Here is a 24,452-nt window from a genome sequence, read left to right as displayed (position 1 = left end):
GAGCGGTACTGCCCATGTACTGTGAGGGAGGTGTCTCCTTACTACGTTACCAGACAGGGAGCGTAGGGAGCGGTACTGCCCATGTACTGTGGGGGAGGAGCCTTCTTACTACGTTACCAGACAGGGAGCGGTACTGCCCATGTACTGTGGGGGTGGTGCCTTGTTACTACGTTACCAGACAGGGAGCGTAGGGAGCGGTACTGCCCATGTACTGTGGGGGAGGAGCCTTCTTACTACGTTACCAGACAGGGAGCGTAGGGAGCGGTACTGCCCACGTACTGTGGGGGAGGTGCCTTCTTACTACGTTACCAGACAGGGAGCGGTACTGCCCATGTACTATGGGGGAGGAGCCTTCTTACTACGTTACCAGACAGGGAGTGTAGGGAGCGGTACTGCCCATGTACTGTGAGGGAGGTGTCTCCTTACTACGTTACCAGACAGGGAGCGTAGGGAGCGGTACTGCCCATGTACTGTGGGGGAGGAGCCTTCTTACTACGTTACCAGACAGGGAGCGTAGGGAGCGGTACTGCCCATGTACTGTGGGGGAGGAGCCTTCTTACTACGTTTACAGACAGGGAGCGTAGGGAGCGGTACTGCCCATGTACTGTGGGGGAGGTGCCGCCCTGCCTAAGTGAGGCATCTTTCTGGCCTTCTTAGGGCCCAGCAAACCTCACACTAGGGGGCAGTTAGATACTCCACATTGTGTATCCTGCCATACGGTGTAATAGACTCTGACACTACACTAATACTACACTGACACTACACTAATACTACACAGGAGCACTACGGTAAGTCAGTATGTATATGATATATAGGAGGAGCACTACGGTAAGTCAGTATGTATATGATATATAGGAGGAGCACTACGGTAAGTCAGTATGTGTATGACACTACACTAATACTACACTAATACCACACTGACATTACACTAATACTACACTGACACTACACTAATACTACACTGACATTACACTAATACTACACTGACACTACACTAATACTACACTGACATTACACTAATACTACACTGACACTACACTAATACTACACTGCATTAGACTAATACTACACTGACACTACACTAATACTACACTGACACTACACTAATACTACACTGACACTACACTAATACTACACTGTATTAGACTAATACTACACTGACACTATACTAATACTACACTGACCCTACACTAATACTACACTGACACTACACTGACATTACACTAATACTACACTGACACTATACTAATACTACACTGACACTACACTGACATTACACTAATACTACACTGACACTACACTGACATTACACTAACACTACAGTAATACTACACTGACATTACACTAATACTACACTGACATTACACTAATACTACACTGACATTACACTAATACTACACTGCATTACACTAATACTACACTGGCACTACACTGACACTACACTGCATTACACTAATACTACACTGCATTAGACTAATACTACACTGACATTACACTAATACTACACTGACATTACACTAATACTACACTGACACTATACTAATACTACACTGACACTACACTAATACTACACTGACACTACAGTAACACTACACTGACACTACACTGCATTACACTAATACTACACTGACACTACACTAATACTACACTGACACTACACTAATACTATACTGACACTACACTGCATTACACTAATACTACACTGACACTACACTAATACTACACTGACACTACACTGACATTACACTAATACTACACTGACACTACACTAATACTACACTGACACTACACTAATACTACACTGTATTAGACTAATACTACACTGACACTACACTGACACTATACTAATACTACACTGACCCTACACTAATACTACACTGACATTACACTAATACTACACTGACACTATACTAATACTACACTGACACTACACTGACATTACACTAATACTACACTGACACTACACTGACATTACACTAACACTACAGTAATACTACACTGACATTACACTAATACTACACTGACATTACACTAATACTACACTGACATTACACTGACACTACACTGCATTACACTAATACTACACTGCATTAGACTAATACTACACTGACATTACACTAATACTACACTGACATTACACTAATACTACACTGACACTATACTAATACTACACTGACACTACACTAATACTACACTGACACTACAGTAACACTACACTGACACTACACTGCATTACACTAATACTACACTGACACTACACTAATACTACACTGACACTACACTAATACTATACTGACACTACACTGCATTACACTAATACTACACTGACATTACACTAATACTACACTAATACTACACTAATACTACACTGACATTACACTAACACTACACTGACATTACACTAACACTACACTGACACTACACTGACATTACACTAATACTACACTGACATTACACTAATACTACACTAATACTACACTGACATTACACTAACACTACACTAACACTACACTAATACTACACTGACATTACACTAATACTACACTGACACTACACTGACATTACACTAATACTACACTGACACTACACTAATACTACACTGACATTACACTAATACTACACTGACATTACACTAATACTACACTGACATTACACTAATACTCAACTGACACTACACTAATACTATACTGACACTACATTAATACTACCCTGACACTGCACTAATACTAGACTGACACTATACAGGAGCACTACGGTAAGTCAGTATGTATGATATATAGGAGGAGCACTACGGTAAGTCAGTATGTGTATGATATATAGGAGGAGCACTACGGTAAGTCAGTATGTGTATGATATATAGGAGGAGCACTACGGTAAGTCAGTATGTATATGATATATAGGAGGAGCACTACGGTAAGTCAGTATGTGTATGATATATAGGAGGAGCACTATGGTAAGTCAGTATGTATATGATATATAGGAGGAGCACTACGGTAAGTCAGTATGTGTATGATATATAGGAGGAGCACTACGGTAAGTCAGTATGTGTATGATATATAGGAGGAGCACTACGGTAAGTCAGTATGTGTATGATATATAGGAGGAGCACTACGGTAAGTCAGTATGTGTATGATATATAGGAGGAGCACTACGGTAAGTCAGTGTGTGTATGATATATAGGAGGAGCACTATGGTAAGTCAGTATGTGTATGATATATAGGAGGAGCACTACGGTAAGTCAGTATGTGTATGATATATAGGAGGAGCACTATGGTAAGTCAGTATGTGTATGATATATAGGAGGAGCACTACGGTAAGTCAGTGTGTATGATATATAGGAGGAGCACTACGGTAAGTCAGTATGTGTATGATATATGGGAGGAGCACTACGGTAAGTCAGTATGTGTATGATATATAGGAGGAGCACTACGGTAAGTCAGTATGTATATGATATATAGGAGGAGCACTACGGTAAGTCAGTGTGTGTATGATATATAGGAGGAGCACTACGGTAAGTCAGTATGTGTATGATATATAGGAGGAGCACTACGGTAAGTCAGTATGTGTATGATATATAGGAGGAGCACTACGGTAAGTCAGTATGTGTATGATATATAGGAGGAGCACTACGGTAAGTCAGTATGTGTATGATATATAGGAGGAGCACTACGGTAAGTCAGTATGTATATATGATATATAGGAGGAGCACTACGGTAAGTCAGTATGTGTATGATATATAGGAGGAGCACTACGGTAAGTCAGTATGTGTATGATATATAGGAGGAGCACTACGGCAAGTCAGTATGTGTATGATATATAGGAGGAGCACTACGGTAAGTCAGTGTGTATATGATATATAGGAGGAGCACTACGGTAAGTCAGTGTGTATATGATATATAGGAGGAGCACTACGGTAAGTCAGTGTGTGTATGATATATAGGAGGAGCACTACGGTAAGTCAGTGTGTATATGATATATAGGAGGAGCACTACGGTAAGTCAGTATGTATGATATATAGGAGGAGCACTACGGTAAGTCAGTATGTGTATGATATATAGGAGGAGCACTACGGTAAGTCAGTATGTGTATGATATATAGGAGGAGCACTACGGTAAGTCAGTATGTATATGATATATAGGAGGAGCACTACGGTAAGTCAGTATGTGTATGATATATAGGAGGAGCACTACGGTAAGTCAGTATGTGTATGATATATAGGAGGAGCACTACGGTAAGTCAGTATGTGTATGATATATAGGAGGAGCACTATGGTAAGTCAGTATGTGTATGATATATAGGAGGAGCACTACGGTAAGTCAGTGTGTATGATATATAGGAGGAGCACTACGGTAAGTCAGTATGTGTATGATATATGGGAGGAGCACTACGGTAAGTCAGTATGTGTATGATATATAGGAGGAGCACTACGGTAAGTCAGTATGTATATGATATATAGGAGGAGCACTACGGTAAGTCAGTGTGTATATGATATATAGGAGGAGCACTACGGTAAGTCAGTGTGTGTATGATATATAGGAGGAGCACTACGGTAAGTCAGTATGTGTATGATATATAGGAGGAGCACTACGGTAAGTCAGTATGTGTATGATATATAGGAGGAGCACTACGGTAAGTCAGTATGTGTATGATATATAGGAGGAGCACTACGGTAAGTCAGTATGTGTATGATATATAGGAGGAGCACTACGGTAAGTCAGTATGTATATATGATATATAGGAGGAGCACTACGGTAAGTCAGTATGTGTATGATATATAGGAGGAGCACTACGGTAAGTCAGTATGTGTATGATATATAGGAGGAGCACTACGGCAAGTCAGTATGTGTATGATATATAGGAGGAGCACTACGGTAAGTCAGTGTGTATATGATATATAGGAGGAGCACTACGGTAAGTCAGTATGTGTATGATATATAGGAGGAGCACTATGGTAAGTCAGTATGTATGATATATAGGAGGAGCACTATGGTAAGTCAGTATGTATGATATATAGGAGGAGCACTCAGTCTACCTGTGACAATGATGAGTGTAGTGACGTGTGACAATGATGAGTGTTATGACATGTGACAATGATGAGTGTTATGACATGTGACAATGATGAGTGTTATGACATGTGGCCGGCAGCTCTCACTCTACCTGTGACAATGATGAGTGCAGTGACGTGTGACAGTGATGAATGTAGTGACGTGTGACAGTGATGAGTGTTATGACGTGTGACAATGATGAGTGTTATGACGTGTGGCCGGCAGCTCTCAGTCTACCTGTGACAATAATGAGTGTAGGGACGTGTGACAATGACGAGTGTAGGGACGTGTGACAGCGACGAGTGTAGTGACGTGTGACAGCGACGAGTGTAGTGACGTGTGACAGCGACGAGTGTAGTGACGTGTGACAGCGACGAGTGTAGTGACGTGTGACAGCGACGAGTGTAATGACGTGTGACAATGAGTGTAGTGACGTGTGACAATGATGAGTGTAGTGACGTGTGACAGTGATGAGTGTTATGACGTGTGACAATGATGAGTGTTATGACGTGTGACAATGATGAGTGTAGTGACGTGTGACAATGATGTGTAGTGACGTGTGACAATGATGAGTGTTATGACGTGTGACAATGATGAGTGTAGTGATGTGTGACAATGATGAGTGTTATGACATGTGGCCGGCAGCTCTCACTCTACCTGTGACAATGACGAGTGTAGTGACGTGTGACAGTGATGAGTGTTATGACGTGTGACAATGATGAGTGTAGTGACGTGTGACAATGATGTGTAGTGACGTGTGACAATGATGAGTGTTATGACGTGTGACAATGATGAGTGTTATGACGTGTGACAATGATGAGTGTTATGACGTGTGGCCGGCAGCTCTGTCTACCTGTGACAATGATGAGTGTAGTGACGTGTGACAATGATGAGTGTTATGACATGTGACAATGATGAGTGTTATGACATGTGACAATGATGAGTGTTATGACATGTGGCCGGCAGCTCTCACTCTACCTGTGACAATGATGAGTGCAGTGACGTGTGACAGTGATGAATGTAGTGACGTGTGACAGTGATGAGTGTTATGACGTGTGACAATGATGAGTGTTATGACGTGTGGCCGGCAGCTCTCAGTCTACCTGTGACAATAATGAGTGTAGGGACGTGTGACAGTGACGAGTGTAGTGACGTGTGACAGTGACGAGTGTAGTGACATGTGACAATGATGTGTTGTGACGTGTGACAATGATGAGTGTAGTGACCTGTGACAATGATGAGTGTAGTGACCTGTGACAATGATGAGTGTAGTGACCTGTGACAATGATGAGTGTAGTGACCTGTGACAATGATGACTGTTGTGATGTGTGACAATGATGTGTAGTGACGCGTGACAATGATGTGTAGTGACGTTTGACAATGACGAGCGTAGTGACGTGTGACAATGACTAGCGTAGTGGCGTGTGACAGTGATGAGTGTAGTGACGTGTGACAATGATGAGTGTAGTGACGTGTGACAATGATGAGTGTTATGACATGTGGCCGGCAGCGCTCACTCTACCTGTGACAATGACGAGTGTAGTGACGTGTGACAGTGATGAGTGTTATGACGTGTGACAATGATGAGTGTAGTGACGTGTGACAGTGATGTGTAGTGACGTGTGACAGTGATGAGTGTTATGACGTGTGACAGTGATGAGTGTAGTGACGTGTGACAGTGATGAGTGTAGTGACGTGTGACAGTGATGAGTGTTATGACGTGTGACAGTGATGAGTGTAGTGACGTGTGACAGTGATGAGTGTAGTGACGTGTGACAGTGATGAGTGTAGTGACGTTTGACAATGACGAGCGTAGTGACGTGTGACAATGACTAGCGTAGTGGCGTGTGACAGTGATGAGTGTAGTGACGTGTGACAATGATGAGTGTAGTGACGTGTAACAATGATAAGTGTTATGACATGTGGCCGGCAGCTCTCACTCTACCTGTGACAATGATGAGTGTAGTGACGTGTGACAATGATGTGTAGTGACGTGTGACAATGATGAGTGTTGTGACGTGTGACAATGAGACCATTACATATTGGCTGATATCTGTCTTGTACAACGTTCCTGACATACTGAATCCTGACATGAATCACCCCCTGAGGAAGCTGAGTGTCCCAGCAAACCCTAATGGACATGACAGAGTCCGGCTAGGTCTACTAACCTGCAAGCTGGTCCTTCAGATCCTCCAAATGCTGCTCTGAACACTCCAATGCCTCTTTAATGGCTTCTTCCTTCTGAGCCTCCAGCTGGTGGATCTCCTGCATCAGGTCATCCCTCAGTTTCCCAATCTCAGACTCGTAGGCAGAGATCTGCTTCCAGAGACAGCGACACCCAGGCGGGAGAGGAGCAGAGGGACAATAATCCCACATTCCCAGCTTTCCATAATGAGTGCAATGATAACGCATCACCTGAGGTGCACTAACCCCAAGAACTGTCCATGGTAAAAGCATTTGCCAGGAAATCCCAGCCCCATGTCCCATCACTGTCTACACTTACTAGTCTGGTGACAATGGGAGGAGGGGGGGGGAAGGGGAATAACCACTCTTGGGGGTATAGTTACTAAAGTGCAGGTTTTTAGAAGTGGAGATGTTGCCCATAGCAACCAATCAGATTTTACTTATCATTAAGCTAGCATCTTCTAGAAGATAATAGCTAAAATCTGATTGGTTGCTATGGGCAACATCTCCACCTCTATAAACCTGCACCTTAGTAAATTTACCTCTAAAAGTATCATTGAGGAAATGGGTGTTGGCGACACCTGGCGTCCACCAATCTTCTACCTTAGTCTGCAGGGCGGAGGTCAGGTCTCCGGTTCTCTTCAGCTGCTCCTCCAGAAGTTGACACTTCTCATCTTGGTGGAAGACTTGGTCCAGTAAGTCCCTGTTTCTCCCCTCGGTCTGTTCTAAGCAGCGCAGTAGCCGGGGGGACTCCACCTCCAACGTCTGTGTGACGTACTTCAGTTATGGGAGAGAGACAAAAACATATTCCTGTTACATGGAAGCCTTACTACCCTAACCCACTCCTCATGCAGTGTGGTACCGGAGGCCCACTGGATGGACTCAAGCACAAAGCATTAATTACAAGTGATGTGCGCGGACTCCAGTGTTTTTGGTTTTGCCAAAACCACCCTCAAAGGTTTTGGACTTGGATTTCTTTAAAAATGTATAAGACCAGCTAAAATCACATAATTTGAGCCTGTTTTTGTTCCTACCGAATTATTAACCTCAACAACAGTCATTTCCAGTAAATTTTTGGCCAGCTCACAGTATTGTTTTCACTCATATTGGACAAATGCTGCAGCGAGCTAGGTGGCTAAACTAAGCGACAGAGCAGCGGTACAAACACACGGCAGTATAAAAGAATATGGCACATCTAGGAAACAGAGTGGTACTGCAGTGACAGACAGGGTGGCAGCTTAATGTAAACTATACATTGCTATAGAATGTTTTCATTAATAAAGAACTAGATCAGAGGCCCAAGGCCAGCACAGGTAAAAGGAGGTGGAGTATTTAGTGGAAGCAGAGTAAAGCATTGATTGATTACAGTATGAACATAACAATCAAAAAATAACCAAAATCAGATAAATGGAAAACACTGTTACAAAACAAGCATTCAAAATCCCAATGAGATGAATTGATTTATTACAGTACTAGATCAATATAACTACAGATTTGTCCTTGCTCATTTAGCTGACACGCAACACAATATGCTTGGCGTTAGCGAGCTGCCAGGATCCATGTATCTCCGCTACGCCTTTCTTTTGCAGTATATGAGCCTAAGTTGCAACCAGGATGCACCATGAGGCTGTGTTGGTTCATTTGATATGTGACACTTGTATATCTGAATGTAATAAAGTCATGAAAGGGTTAAATTTAATAAAACTACCAGTCTGTCACGACTCTGGGAGAACTGGTCTCCTGTGAAGGCGCAGGCCCCACAGGCGAAGTCCCTGACAATACTAGTCGTGGTGGTTATAGATCGGTTTCCCTCATGGGAGGATACTAAGGCGCAAAGATGAACGATGAGACGGGCTCGTGATACACAGGAACTTGCTGATTTATTAATGATGTCTAAGAGTAAAGCAAAGCTAGCCTGATGCATAGAACGTCTGATAGTATGCTGGGCTGAACCGGATAGTAGTCACTGGATCACTAGAAGACGTCAATGATATTTAAGTGCAGAGTACTTTGAGAGTCACTTGGCTATATAATCGGTGTAGCACAGGAATACATCCGATGTTAGTGCTAAACAGCATTTGACAGTAAAGTTGATGTAGAACTCGAATTTATCCAATGTTTGTACTGAACTGAACAATAGAGTCGGCGCAGTACTGGAGTGTATCCGATATTTGTACTGGGTTAAACTTGACAATAATCAATTAAATACTTGGGAGAAACTTGTCAATGTACACAGGCCCTCATTTAGAGGCGCTCTCAAGAAGCAAGCGCTCTTTCTGAATGAGGGCGGCCGCTTCATTTTTGAAGTGCGGCCTCCTGGTCGTTAGGTAAGCTGTGGGTTACACCCACAGCTTAACGACCGACCAGGTTGATGGTCGCGATGGTGAATACCATCTCGACCATCGGGGCTTGCGACGAGACCCTAAGGTTGGGTCTCGGCAGCCGCAAGCCCCAGGGAGCTTCCTGCTCTGAAAGAGCAGGAAACTCCCCGCTGACATCACTGATGAGGTCAGTGTGGCCGCCCACAAAACGGTAGGCGTTCGTTAAGGAACACCTTCGTTTTGGAAACCACCCCCCCGGCCCACCTACAAAACAGGGCGAACAGTCAATCAACATCGACAACCGCACCTTTTGTAGAGAGCTCCGGAGCGAGAGAGTTTCTCTCTCGCTCCGGGGCTTGCGCACGTGCAGTGCGGCCGCTGCGCGTGTGCAAGGCTAACTATCGACCCGGTTGCGAGCACATCGGTGCTTGCGACCGGGTCTGAATGAGACCCACAGTGTGGTATTCGATGATGAATCCGATGTTGCACAGAGTATAGCTTGACAGTATAATCGATGATGTACTGCAATCACTAAGGGTTGAGCCCAGAGGACAAATCATAAGAGGGCAAAGTCCAAAGTAGAACACAGGACACAGGACTAATCCAGTAATGCGTTCTGCAGGATATCAGCGGGAAACCATGAGGAAGCACAAAGGGTCTGGAACAACACAGATCATACAGGAGCCATAGGAACCTAAGGAGACATTGCACAGACCTGACTGTGTGCACTGAAGACACTGAAATACCCCGCCCTGGTTACTGGTTGAATGGCAACTCCCAGCTGACTCCGGAGACAGGACAGGATAGGAGTACACCGCATCACATGATCCAAGGCAAGATGGCTGCGCCCATGATCCGAAGAAGTCAGCATGGATACAGCAGAGCACAGGAGCCTGGCTAGGTAAGATGCGGCTGTCTGGGACCTTCGTTGCGGCCTAACAGCCTGGGTCCTGACAGTCACCTGCACTGCTCCACAGGTCACCTGTTCTTACACCAACTACCTGTCACCTGTTCTTATACCAACTACCCGTCACCTGTTCTTATACCAACTACCCGTCACCTGTTCTTACACCAACTACCCATCACCTATTCTTATACCAACTACCCGTCACCTGTTCTTACACCAACTACCCGTCACCTGTTCTTACACCAACTACCCGTCACCTGTTCTTGACTTACACCAACTACCCATCACCTGTTTACACAATAATTACCTGTCACCTGCTCTTATACCAACTACCTGTCACCTGTTTACACAATAATTACCTGTCACCTGTTCTTATACCAACTACCTTTCACCTCTTCTTACACCAACTACCTGTCACCTGTTCTTGACTTACACCAACTACCCATCATCTGTTTACACAATAATTACCTGTCACCTGTTCTTATACCAACTACCTGTCACCTGTTCTTGACTTACACCAACTACCCATCATCTGTTTACACCAACTACCTGTCACCTGTTCTTATACCAACTACCTGTCACCTGTTCTTGCACCAACTACCTGTCACCTGTTCTTACACCAACTACCTGTCACCTGTTCTTGACTTACACCAACTACCCATCACCTGTTTACACAATAATTACCTGTCACCTGTTCTTATACCAACTACCTGTCACCTGTTTACACAATAATTACCTGTCACCTGTTTACACAATAATTACCTGTCACCTGTTCTTATACCAACTACCTGTCACCTCTTCTTACACCAACTACCTGTCACCTGTTCTTGACTTACACCAACTACCCATCATCTGTTTACACAATAATTACCTGTCACCTGTTCTTATACCAACTACCTGTTCTTACACCAACTACCTGTCACCTGTTTACACAATAATTACCTGTCACCTGTTCTTATACCAACTACCTGTCACCTGTTCTTACACCAACTACCTGTCACCTGTTCTTGACTTACACCAACTACCCATCATCTGTTTACACAATAATTACGTGTCACCTCTTCTTATACCAACTACCTGTCACCTGTTTACATAATTACCTGTCACCTGTTCTTATACCAACTACCTGTTCTTACACCAACTACCTGTCACCTGTTTACACAATAATTACCTGTCACCTGTTCTTATACCAACTACCTGTCACCTGTTCTTATACCAACTACCTGTCACCTGTTCTTACACCAACTACCTGTCACCTGTTCTTGACTTACACCAACTACCCATCACCTGTTTACACAAAAATTACCTGTCACCTGTTCTTATACCAACTACCTGTCACCTGTTTACACAATAATTACCTGTCACCTGTTCTTATACCAACTACCTGTCACCTCTTCTTACACCAACTACCTGTCACCTGTTCTTGACTTACACCAACTACCCATCATCTGTTTACACAATAATTACCTGTCACCTGTTCTTATACCAACTACCTGTCACCTGTTCTTGACTTACACCAACTACCCATCATCTGTTTACACAATAATTACCTGTCACCTGTTCTTATACCAACTACCTGTCACCTGTTTACACAATAATTACCTGTCACCTGTTCTTACACCAACTACCTGTCACCTGTTTACACAATAATTACCTGTCACCTGTTCTTACACCAACTACCTGTCACCTGTTTACACAATGATTACCTGTCACCTGTTCTTACACCAACTACCTGTCACCTGTTTACACAATAATTACCTGTCACCTGTTCTTACACCAACTACCTGTCACCTGTTTACACAATAATTACCTGTCACCTGTTCTTATACCAACTACCCGTCACCTGTTCTTGACTTACACCAACTACCCATCACCTGTTTACACAATAATTACCTGTCACCTGTTCTTATACCAACTACCTGTCACCTGTTTACACAATAATTACCTGTCACCTGTTCTTATACCAACTACCTGTCACCTGTTCTTACACCAACTACCTGTCACCTGTTCTTGACTTACACCAACTACCCATCACCTGTTTACACAATAATTACCTGTCACCTGTTCTTATACCAACTACCTGTCACCTGTTTACACAATAATTACCTGTCACCTGTTCTTATACCAACTACCTGTCACCTGTTTACACAATAATTACCTGTCACCTGTTCTTACACCAACTACCTGTCACCTGTTTACACAATAATTACCTGTCACCTGTTCTTACACCAACTACCTGTCACCTGTTCTTGACTTACACCAACTACCCATCATCTGTTTACACAATAATTACGTGTCACCTCTTCTTATACCAACTACCTGTCACCTGTTTACATAATTACCTGTCACCTGTTCTTATACCAACTACCTGTTCTTACACCAACTACCTGTCACCTGTTTACACAATAATTACCTGTCACCTGTTCTTATACCAACTACCTGTCACCTGTTCTTATACCAACTACCCGTCACCTGTTCTTGACTTACACCAACTACCCGTCACCTGTTCTTGACTTACACCAACTACCTGTCACCTGTTTACACAATAATTACCTGTCACCTGTTCTTATACCAACTACCTGTCACCTGTTTACATAATTACCTGTCACCTGTTCTTATACCTACTACCTGTCACCTGGTCTTACACCAACTACCAGACACCTGTTTACACAATAATTACCTGTCACCTGTTCTTATACCAACTACCTGTCACCTGTTTACATAATTACCTGTCACCTGTTCTTATACCAACTACCTGTAACCTGTTCTTATACCAACTACCTGTAACTTGTTCTTACACCAACTACCCGTCACCTGTTCTTGACTTACACCAACTACCCATCATCTGTTTACACAATAATTACCTGTCACCTGTTCTTATACCAACTACCTGTCACCTGTTCTTGACTTACACCAACTACCCATCACCTGTTTACACAATAATTACCTGTCACCTGTTCTTATACCAACTACCTGTCACCTGTTTACACAATAATTACCTGTCACCTGTTCTTATACCAACTACCTGTCCTTACACCAACTACCTGTCACCTGTTTACACAATAATTACCTGTCACCTGTTCTTACACCAAGTACCTGTCACCTGTTTACACAATAATTACCTGTCACCTGTTCTTATACCAACTACCTGTCACCTGTTCTTATACCAACTACCCGTCACCTGTTCTTGACTTACACCAACTACCCATCACCTGTTTACACAATAATTACCTGTCACCTGTTCTTATACCAACTACCTGTCACCTGTTTACATAATTACCTGTCACCTGTTCTTATACCAACTACCTGTATCCTGTTCTTACACCAACTACCTGTCACCTGTTTACACAATAATTACCTGTCACCTGTTCTTATACCAACTACCTGTCACCTGTTTACACAATAATTACCTGTCACCTGTTCTTATACCTACTACCTGTCACCTGGTCTTACACCAACTACCAGTCACCTGTTTACACAATAATTACCTGTCACCTGTTCTTATACCAACTACCTGTCACCTGGTCTTACACCAACTACCAGTCACCTGTTTACACAATAATTACCTGTCACCTGTTCTTATACCAACTACCTGTCACCTGTTTACATAATTACCTGTCACCTGTTCTTATACCAACTACCTGTCACCTGTTTACACAATAATTACCTGTCACCTGTTCTTATACCAACTACCTGTCACCTGTTTACACAATAATTACCTGTCACCTGTTCTTACACCAACTACCTGTCACCTGTTTACACAATAATTACCTGTCACCTGTTCTTACACCAACTACCTGTCACCTGTTCTTGACTTACACCAACTACCCATCATCTGTTTACACAATAATTACGTGTCACCTCTTCTTATACCAACTACCTGTCACCTGTTTACATAATTACCTGTCACCTGTTCTTATACCAACTACCTGTTCTTACACCAACTACCTGTCACCTGTTTACACAATAATTACCTGTCACCTGTTCTTATACCAACTACCTGTCACCTGTTCTTATACCAACTACCCGTCACCTGTTCTTGACTTACACCAACTACCCGTCACCTGTTCTTGACTTACACCAACTACCCATCACCTGTTTACACAATAATTACCTGTCACCTGTTCTTATACCAACTACCTGTCACCTGTTTACACAATAATTACCTGTCACCTGTTCTTATACCTACTACCTGTCACCTGGTCTTACACCAACTACCAGTCACCTGTTTACACAATAATTACCTGTCACCTGTTCTTATACCAACTACCTGTCACCTGGTCTTACACCAACTACCAGTCACCTGTTTACACAATAATTACCTGTCACCTGTTCTTATACCAACTACCTGTCACCTGTTTACATAATTACCTGTCACCTGTTCTTATACCAACTACCTGTCACCTGTTTACACAATAATTACCTGTCACCTGTTCTTATACCAACTACCTGTCACCTGTTTACACAATAATTACCTGTCACCTGTTCTTACACCAACTACCTGTCACCTGTTTACACAATAATTACCTGTCACCTGTTCTTACACCAACTACCTGTCACCTGTTCTTGACTTACACCAACTACCCATCATCTGTTTACACAATAATTACGTGTCACCTCTTCTTATACCAACTACCTGTCACCTGTTTACATAATTACCTGTCACCTGTTCTTATACCAACTACCTGTTCTTACACCAACTACCTGTCACCTGTTTACACAATAATTACCTGTCACCTGTTCTTATACCAACTACCTGTCACCTGTTCTTATACCAACTACCCGTCACCTGTTCTTGACTTACACCAACTACCCGTCACCTGTTCTTGACTTACACCAACTACCCATCACCTGTTTACACAATAATTACCTGTCACCTGTTCTTATACCAACTACCTGTCACCTGTTTACATAATTACCTGTCACCTGTTCTTATATCTACTACCTGTCACCTGGTCTTACACCAACTACCAGACACCTGTTTACACAATAATTACCTGTCACCTGTTCTTATACCAACTACCTGTCACCTGTTTACATAATTACCTGTCACCTGTTCTTATACCAACTACCTGTAACCTGTTCTTATACCAACTACCTGTAACTTGTTCTTACACCAACTACCCGTCACCTGTTCTTGACTTACACCAACTACCCATCATCTGTTTACACAATAATTACCTGTCACCTGTTCTTATACCAACTACCTGTCACCTGTTCTTGACTTACACCAACTACCCATCACCTGTTTACACAATAATTACCTGTCACCTGTTCTTATACCAACTACCTGTCACCTGTTTACACAATAATTACCTGTCACCTGTTCTTATACCAACTACCTGTCCTTACACCAACTACCTGTCACCTGTTTACACAATAATTACCTGTCACCTGTTCTTACACCAAGTACCTGTCACCTGTTTACACAATAATTACCTGTCACCTGTTCTTATACCAACTACCTGTCACCTGTTCTTATACCAACTACCCGTCACCTGTTCTTGACTTACACCAACTACCCATCACCTGTTTACACAATAATTACCTGTCACCTGTTCTTATACCAACTACCTGTCACCTGTTTACATAATTACCTGTCACCTGTTCTTATACCAACTACCTGTATCCTGTTCTTACACCAACTACCTGTCACCTGTTTACACAATAATTACCTGTCACCTGTTCTTATACCAACTACCTGTCACCTGTTTACACAATAATTACCTGTCACCTGTTCTTATACCTACTACCTGTCACCTGGTCTTACACCAACTACCAGTCACCTGTTTACACAATAATTACCTGTCACCTGTTCTTATACCAACTACCTGTCACCTGGTCTTACACCAACTACCAGTCACCTGTTTACACAATAATTACCTGTCACCTGTTCTTATACCAACTACCTGTCACCTGTTTACATAATTACCTGTCACCTGTTCTTATACCAACTACCTGTAACCTGTTCTTATACCAACTACCTGTAACTTGTTCTTACACCAACTACCTGTAACCTGTTTACATAATTACCTGTCACCTGGTCTTATACCAACTACCTGTATCCTGTTCTTACACCAACTACCTGTCACCTGTTAACACAATAATTACCTGTCACCTGTTCTTACAGCAACTACCTATCACCTTTCCTCACTCTGTATCACCTGTACTATTCTGCCTGTCACCTAATATCAGATAGATGCCACCTGTACTACAACATGCATCTCTTCACCTGTACATCTGGGGGTCTTTTTTTTTCATTTTCCAGCGACAGCTGCAGCCGCTGGATCTTCTCCTCCAGCTGATGAGTCTCCTCATCCTTGCGCCATTTCATGGTGTCCATGTGACCTTTAGTGTACACCAGCTGTTCCACCTTCTCTTGCAGAGACGTCTCCAGATGAAGCACCTTAGTACGCAGGTCCTCATTTTCCTGTGATGATACAGCAGATGGAGAAATATTGTACACCTATTATATATACTGTATATAGAATGATATACAGAGCAGGAGTGTGAGAAGGAATATGTATACCCCTGTAACACCTGGCTATTAGCATTAACAAGAAACAGGCAGACAACCCATCGCAGCAGGACCTGGACAGTATGGAGCCTGCTGTAGCCAATTATGTTTTGTAGGTGTTTGCGACAGAAAGAACCAGAGAGGAAATGAGGAGGCAGGAGAAGAGACTGGAGATGGTCAGAGAGAGAATGAGGAGGCAGGAGAAGAGACTGGAGAGTGCCAGAGAGGGAATGAGGAGGCAGCAGAGATGAAGGGAGACTGGAGAGGGTCAGAGAGGAAATGAGGTGACAGCAGAGATGAGGAGAACCTGGAGAGGGCCAGAGAGGGAATGAGGTGGCAGAGATGAGAAGACACTGGAGAGGGCCAGAGAGGAAATGAGGTGACAGAAGAGATGAGGAGAGACTGGAGATGGCCAGAGAGGGAATGAGGTGGCAGCAGAGATGAGGAGAGACTGGAGAGGGCCAGAGAGGGAATGAGGTGGCAGCAGAGATGAGGAGAGACTGGAGATGGTCAGAGAGTAGATGAGGAAATAAGCAGAGATGAGAAGAGACTGGAGAGGGTCAGAGAGGAGATGAGGAGAGACTGGAGATGGTCAGAGAGGGAATGAGGAAATAAGCAGAGATGAGGAGAGACTGGAGATGAATAGAGAGGAGATGAGGTGGCAGCAGAGATGAGGAGAGACTGGAGAAGGCTAGAGAGGAGATGAGGTGGCAGCAGAGATGAGGAGAGACTGGAGAAGGCCAGAGAGGAAATGAGGAAATAAGCAGAGATGAGGAGAGACTGGAGATGAATAGAGAGGAGATGAGGTGGCAGCAGAGATGAGGAGAGACTGGAGAAGGCTAGAGAGGAGATGAGGTGGCAGCAGAGATGAGGAGAGACTGGAGAAGGCCAGAGAGGAGATGATGAAATAAGCAGAGATGAGGAGAGACTGGAGATGGTCAGAGAGGAAATGAGGAAATAAGCAGAGATGAGGAGAGACTGGAGATGAATAGAGAGGAGATGAGGTGGCAGCAGAGATGAGGAGAGACTGGAGAAGGCCAGAGAGGAAATGAGGAAATAAGCAGAGATGAGGAGAGACTGGAGATGAATAGAGAGGAGATGAGGTGGCAGCAGAGATGAGGAGAGACTGGAGAAGGCCAGAGAGGAAATGAGGAAATAAGCAGAGATGAGGAGAGACTGGAGATGAATAGAGAGGAGATGAGGTGGCAGCAGAGATGAGGAGAGACTGGAGAAGGCCAGAGAGGAAATGAGGAAATAAGCAGAGATGAGGAGAGACTGGAGATGAATAGAGAGATGAGGTGGCAGCAGAGATGAGGAGAGACTGGAGAAGGCCAGAGAGGAAATGAGGAAATAAGCAGAGATGAGGAGAGACTGGAGATGGTCAGAGAGGAGATGAGGAAATAAGCAGAGAAGAGGAGAGACTGGAGATGGTCAGAGAGGAAATGAGGAAATAAGCAGAGATGAGGAGAGACTGGAGATGGCTAGAGAGGAGATGAGGTGGCAGCAGAGATGAGGAGAGACTGGAGATGGTCAGAGAGGAAATGAGGAGAGACATGATAGAGAAGCAGATTACAGTAATCTAGACCGGAGATGATCAGGGCATGAATGTGAGTTTTAGAAGCTCTCAGGGTGAGAAAGGGACAGATTCTGGAAAAATAAAGGTGCCCACTTACTGTATATAATTTCCGTTCATGGCGTGTCTCCATCATGTGTGTTATACAGTACATGTATCATGGGAACTTGTGAGAAGTGCTTTGTATACTCGGTACCTTGACAAGCTGAGCAGACGGCTGAGTGTTCACTGCAGCCAATTTCTCCAGTAACCCCTGAGTGACGCTCAGACTCTGCTTCAGGGCCTCATTCTCCACACTCAGATTCTGGATATGTTTCTCTGAATCTGTCACACCCTGTGGGAGACATTATAGGACACGGGTCACACCCCTGCAGGAGACATAGGACACGGGTCACACCCCTGCAGGAGACATAGAACACGGGTCACACCCCTGCAGGAGACATAGGACACGGGTCACACCCCTGCAGGAGACAGTATAGGACACGGGTCACACCCCTGCAGGAGACAGTATAGGACACGAGTCACACCCTGCAGGAGACATTATAGGACACGGGTCACACCCTGCAGGAGACATTATAGGACATGGGTCACACCCCTGCAGGAGACATTATAGGACACGGGTCACACCCCTGCAGGAGACATAGGACACAGGTCACACCCTGCAGGAGACATTATAGGACACGGGTCACACCCCTGCAGGAGACATAGGACACAGGTCACACCCCTGCAGGAGACATAGGACACAGGTCACACCCCTGCAGGAGACATTATAGGACACGGGTCACACCCCTGCAGGAGACATTAGACACAGGTCACACCCCTGCAGGAGACATTATAGGACACGGGTCACACCCCTGCGGGAGACATTATAGGACACGGGTCATACCCCTGCAGGAGACATAGGACACGGGTCACACCCCTGCAGGAGACATAGGACACGGGTCACACCCCTGCAGGAGACATTATAGGACACGGGTCACACCCCTGCAGGAGACATTATAGGACACAGGTCACACCCCTGCAGGAGACATTATAGGACACGGGTCACACCCCTGCAGGAGACATAGGACACGGGTCACACCCCTGCAGGAGACATTATAGGACACAGGTCACACCCCTGCAGGAGACATAGGACACGGGTCACACCCTGCAGGAGACATAGGACACGGGTTCCACCCTGCAGGAGACATAGGACACGGGTCACACCCCTGCAGGAGACATTATAGGACATGGGTCACACCCTGCGGGAGACATTATAGGACACGGGTCACACCCTGCGGGAGACATTATAGGACACGGGTCACACCCCTGCAGGAGACATTATAGGACACGGGTCACACCCCTGCAGGAGACATAGGACACGGGTCACACCCCTGCAGGAGACATAGGACACGGGTAACACCCTGCAGGAGACATTATAGGACACGGGTCACACCCCTGCGGGAGACATTATAGGACACGGGTCACACCCCTGCGGGAGACATTATAGGACACGGGTCACACCCCTGCGGGAGACATTATAGGACACGGGTCACACCCCTGCTGGAGACATAGGATACGGGTCACACCCCTGCAGGAGACATTATAGGACACGGGTCACACCCCTGCAGGAGATATTATAGGACATGGGTCACACCCTGCAGGAGACATTATAGGACACAGGTCACACCCCTGCAGGAGACATAGGACACGGGTCACACCCCTGCAGGAGACATAGGACACGGGTCACACCCCTGCAGGAGACATTATAGGACACGGGTCACACCCCTGCAGGAGACATAGGACACAGGTCACACCCCTGCAGGAGACATTATAGGACACGGGTCACACCCTGCAGGAGACATTATAGGACACGGGTCACACCCCTGCGGGAGACATTATAGGACACGGGTCACACCCCTGCGGGAGACATTATAGGACACGGGTCACACCCCTGCGGGAGACATTATAGGACACGGGTCACACCCCTGCGGGAGACATTATAGGACACGGGTCACACCCCTGCAGGAGACATTATAGGACACGGGTCACACCCCTGCAGGAGACATTATAGGACACGGGTCACACCCCTGCAGGAGACATTATAGGACACGGGTCACACCCCTGCAGGAGACATTATAGGACACGGGTCACACCCCTGCAGGAGACATAGGACACGGGTCACACCACTGTGGGAGACAGTATAGGACACGGGTCACACCCTGCAGGAGATATTATGGGACACGGGTCACACCCCTGTGTTAGATATTTTAGGATACGGGTCACACCCTGCTGGTGACACTATAGAGCGAATCTGTATGTACAAATTGGGACGCATATGACAAACAAACAATACTCTACTGCTGCCAACTCACAATCAGCTCTGGGACTCGTGTTCATTTGGACAGATTCTATGTCTATTTGTGAAGCGCATTTTGCTAGACTTGCCGAACAGAATGGAAATGAGTCTAGCACGCGCTCCTCCGGTGCTCTGCGATAAGTCTAGCACGCGCTCCTCCGGTGCTCTGCGATAAGTCTAGCACGCGCTCCTCTGGTGCTCTGCGATAAGTCTAGCACGCGCTCCCCTTGCGCTCTGCGATAAGTCTAGCACGCGCTCCTCCTGTGCTCCTGGAGACAACTGTATCATAGGAGCAATCTGTACAGAGATCATACCCATTACAGGGTGATCAGTATCTAATAAAGACAGAGGGCCTGATGCTGTAAGGATCGTAATTGCAAAGCTGCACGCAGGCTATAGCTATATGATTTATACATGCAGGCTATAGATATATGATGTATACACGCAGGCTATAGATATATGATGTATACATGCAGGCTATAGCTATATGATGTATACATGCAGGCTATAGATATATGATGTATGCACGCAGGCTATAGATATATGATGTATACATGCAGGCTATAGCTATATGATGTATACACGCAGGCTATAGCTATATGATGTATACACGCAGGCTATAGCTATATGATGTATACATGCAGGCTATAGATATATGACGTATGCACGCAGGCTATAGATATATGACGAATGCACGCAGGCTATAGATATATGACGTATGCACGCAGACTATAGATATATGATGTATGCACGCAGGCTATAGCTACAGGATGTATACACGCAGGCTATAGCTACAGGATGTATGCACGCAGGCTATAGCTATAGGATGTATACACGCAGGCTATAGATATATGATAATACTTCATTTATTTTAAAACTTGCAACATAAAATACATAAATAGCATAAATATACATACACACACACATATATATATATATATATATTTATTATAATAAACATAATCACAACAAAAACTTAGTTACACATAATATTACCACATATTATGCCCCTTCCAAACAAATATCACCTAACTTTAATCATATATCATCTAACCCCTACAAAGAATAACTAAGCAAGGATTTATAACACACATCACCTGTTCTAAATCATACAACTAACTTTTTATAAAAGCTGTCACAAAAAAGATCACAGGGTTTACCATATCTAAACCCCCGTCTTTCCTCAGTTTGTAGGTAATACTTCTCTTAACTATGTTGGTCCTATGCCCCCACAACAGCAGAAAGAATAAGGAGTTCAATCTAGCCCACATAAATTGAGGCAGAAAGCACACGTAACTGACATACAAGAAAATAGGGACCAGGTAAGTTTTGCACAGGTCAACCTTTTCCCTAAAAGACAACTTCCATCTTTTCCAACACTCTACTTTCTTGGTAGCATCTTCCAGCCTTTTAACCCAGTTTAGAGAGGCACAATCACCATGATCAAATTTGATGCCTAGGATCTTAATCTGATCTCTGACCTGGGGGAAGCTGTCCGGAAGGGAAAATTCATCACCTTCCTCCCCCATCCAAAAAACTTTGCACTTTTCCCGATTTACTCTGGAACACGAGGCCTCAGAATACTCACAGATAAGATGCTAAATATCACTGGCCTCTGCCTGAGAAGTCAGAACCACTGTGACATCATCTGCATAGGCTACTACCCTCAAGGGACATTCCGGACTCAGCTGCACCCCTCCTACAGTTCCACTCTCTACCCTTCTGATAAAGGGATCGATCGCAAAAACATATAAAAGGGGGCTCAGGGGACAACCCTGACTAACTCCAGAGCATATCTCAAAGGTAGGACCCACCCAACCGTTCACAAATGGGAAGCTTTTAGCCAGTCGATATAGAGTCTTTTAACCACCCGCCCTGGAAGACCATACCATTCCAGTAAAGCCCAAAGGTACTTGTGGTTTACCCGGTCAAAAGCCTTAAACTGATCTAATGCCAGTAGGTAGTTTCCCCACTTCTCAGCCCTGCACCGCTCAATGGCCTCCCGGACACCAAGGACAGCACTAAATGTGCACCGACCCTTCACAGTACAGTGCTGAGAAGATGAAGCAAAAGCTCAGAAAATTCTGAAAGCCTATTGAAAAGTACTGTCGCCAAAATCTTTCTGTCTGTATTAAGAAGGGCTGTGGGGCGCCAGTTCTCAGTACGAGACGGGTCTTTCCCTTTGGATAGCAAAATAAGTGCAGATAACCTCATGGAAGGAGGGAGAATTCCCTCATCCAGGCTCTCATTAAATACTTCCACAAGGCGGGGAATTAGGAGGTCTGAAAAGGTCTTAAAGAAATCACCAGGACCAGATGGTCTGACATCTGAGTTTTATGAGTTCAGACCCACAATAGCTTTCCTAATTTCCTCTGCAGTTATATCACAGACCAAAGAGTCAAGAGATGTACCCTGAGGATTCAGACCAGGAGTCCCTCTCAGAAATGTCACCATCCTCTCTCTAATAAGTGGCTGCTCATACAACAGATCGGAATAATAGGACACCACTACATCCAGAATGCCTTCTTTATCCTTACAAAGAGCACCCTGTTCGCCAACCAATCCTCTGACATGTTTGGCATCAACTGACACTTTACAGCTCTGGTAAGGATCTGGTGAGTGGTATGAACCATAATTCCTCTCCAAAACCAAAGACGCCAATTGAATATATTGAAACACTCTCATGAGCTTTCACTCGGGAGATTTACCCACAATCTCCCTCCTCAGAAATCAGGAAATCCAACTTCTTTCTCAGTCTATTGTAGACATTTCGCTTTATTAAGTTTCTCTTAGCTATGAGACAAACTTACAGACTCTCTTTTTTATTACCTCCCACCACTCTGACCTACTCCAACCAGCCTCCAGAAGTGTCTCCTGAGATTGAAAGAAGACCTTGAAAGACTGCCTAACTCTCTTCTTCCAGAAGTTCAAACGCCAAAGGCCCCGCCCTTTCTGAGGGGTTTCTGAGGTATTCAAAGTTACTGAAAGAAAACCGTGGTTGGAGAACTCCATCAGCCTCACCCCTAGGGATGAAGTTTCAGAGGTCTCCTTAACAAAAAAAAAACCTCTCTATCCTAGACCTATGGCTACCACTAAAGAAAGTGAACCCCGTGAGGTCCGGGGAGTGACGAATATGCACATCCACCAGACCGGCCTGTCTAACCATACTAACTAAAAAATTGGAGTCATAGCCCAGAGGTCTCCTTGAGCCTCCTCTGTCTTTTGGCCTAATTATGGTATTAAAATCACCACCAAAGATAACCTGCTGGGCCGTAAAAAGATAAGGTTTTATCTCCATGAAGAGACATTTCCTCTCCCATTGTGACTGAGGACCATAAATATTGATTAACCTAAGATCCTGTCCCTTCATGTTGACATCCAAAATCATACATCTGCCTGCTTGTAATTAAATAACCTTGTGCACAGTTACCATATCAGTAAAAGTACGGCTCAGCCACAAGGGACCAGTAAGAAGGACCTCTTCTCCACTCCTGCTTCACCCTCTGGAGGAAATCCAATTTACTAATCCGGGTCTCTTGCAAAAATAAAAAATCAACATCAACCGTG

At 44.4% G+C, this 24,452-nt stretch overlaps 1 protein-coding gene across 1 annotated transcript in view; it reads right to left on the bottom strand.

Moving 5' to 3' along the window:
• Nucleotides 1–24,452, bottom strand: part of LOC148442427 (kinesin-like protein KIFC3) — a 448,407-nt gene that overhangs the window by 307,608 nt on the left and 116,347 nt on the right. Inside the window, exons 7-10 of the mRNA XM_088463959.1 lie at nucleotides 18,744–18,881; nucleotides 16,690–16,887; nucleotides 7,833–8,006; nucleotides 7,214–7,361 (exon numbers count right to left, since the gene is read on the bottom strand). Coding sequence (XP_088320085.1) covers nucleotides 7,214–7,361; nucleotides 7,833–8,006; nucleotides 16,690–16,887; nucleotides 18,744–18,881 — 658 coding nt within the window. The remainder of the gene's footprint in view (nucleotides 1–7,213; nucleotides 7,362–7,832; nucleotides 8,007–16,689; nucleotides 16,888–18,743; nucleotides 18,882–24,452) is intronic.

The sequence above is a fragment of the Taudactylus pleione genome, unplaced genomic scaffold, assembly GCF_031769625.1.
Source record: "Taudactylus pleione unplaced genomic scaffold, aTauple2 ptg001525l, whole genome shotgun sequence".
In the NCBI taxonomy this organism is placed as follows: domain Eukaryota; kingdom Metazoa; phylum Chordata; class Amphibia; order Anura; family Myobatrachidae; genus Taudactylus; species Taudactylus pleione.
Note: the sequence above shows the minus strand (reverse complement) of the source record. Positions and strands in the feature narration are given on the sequence as shown.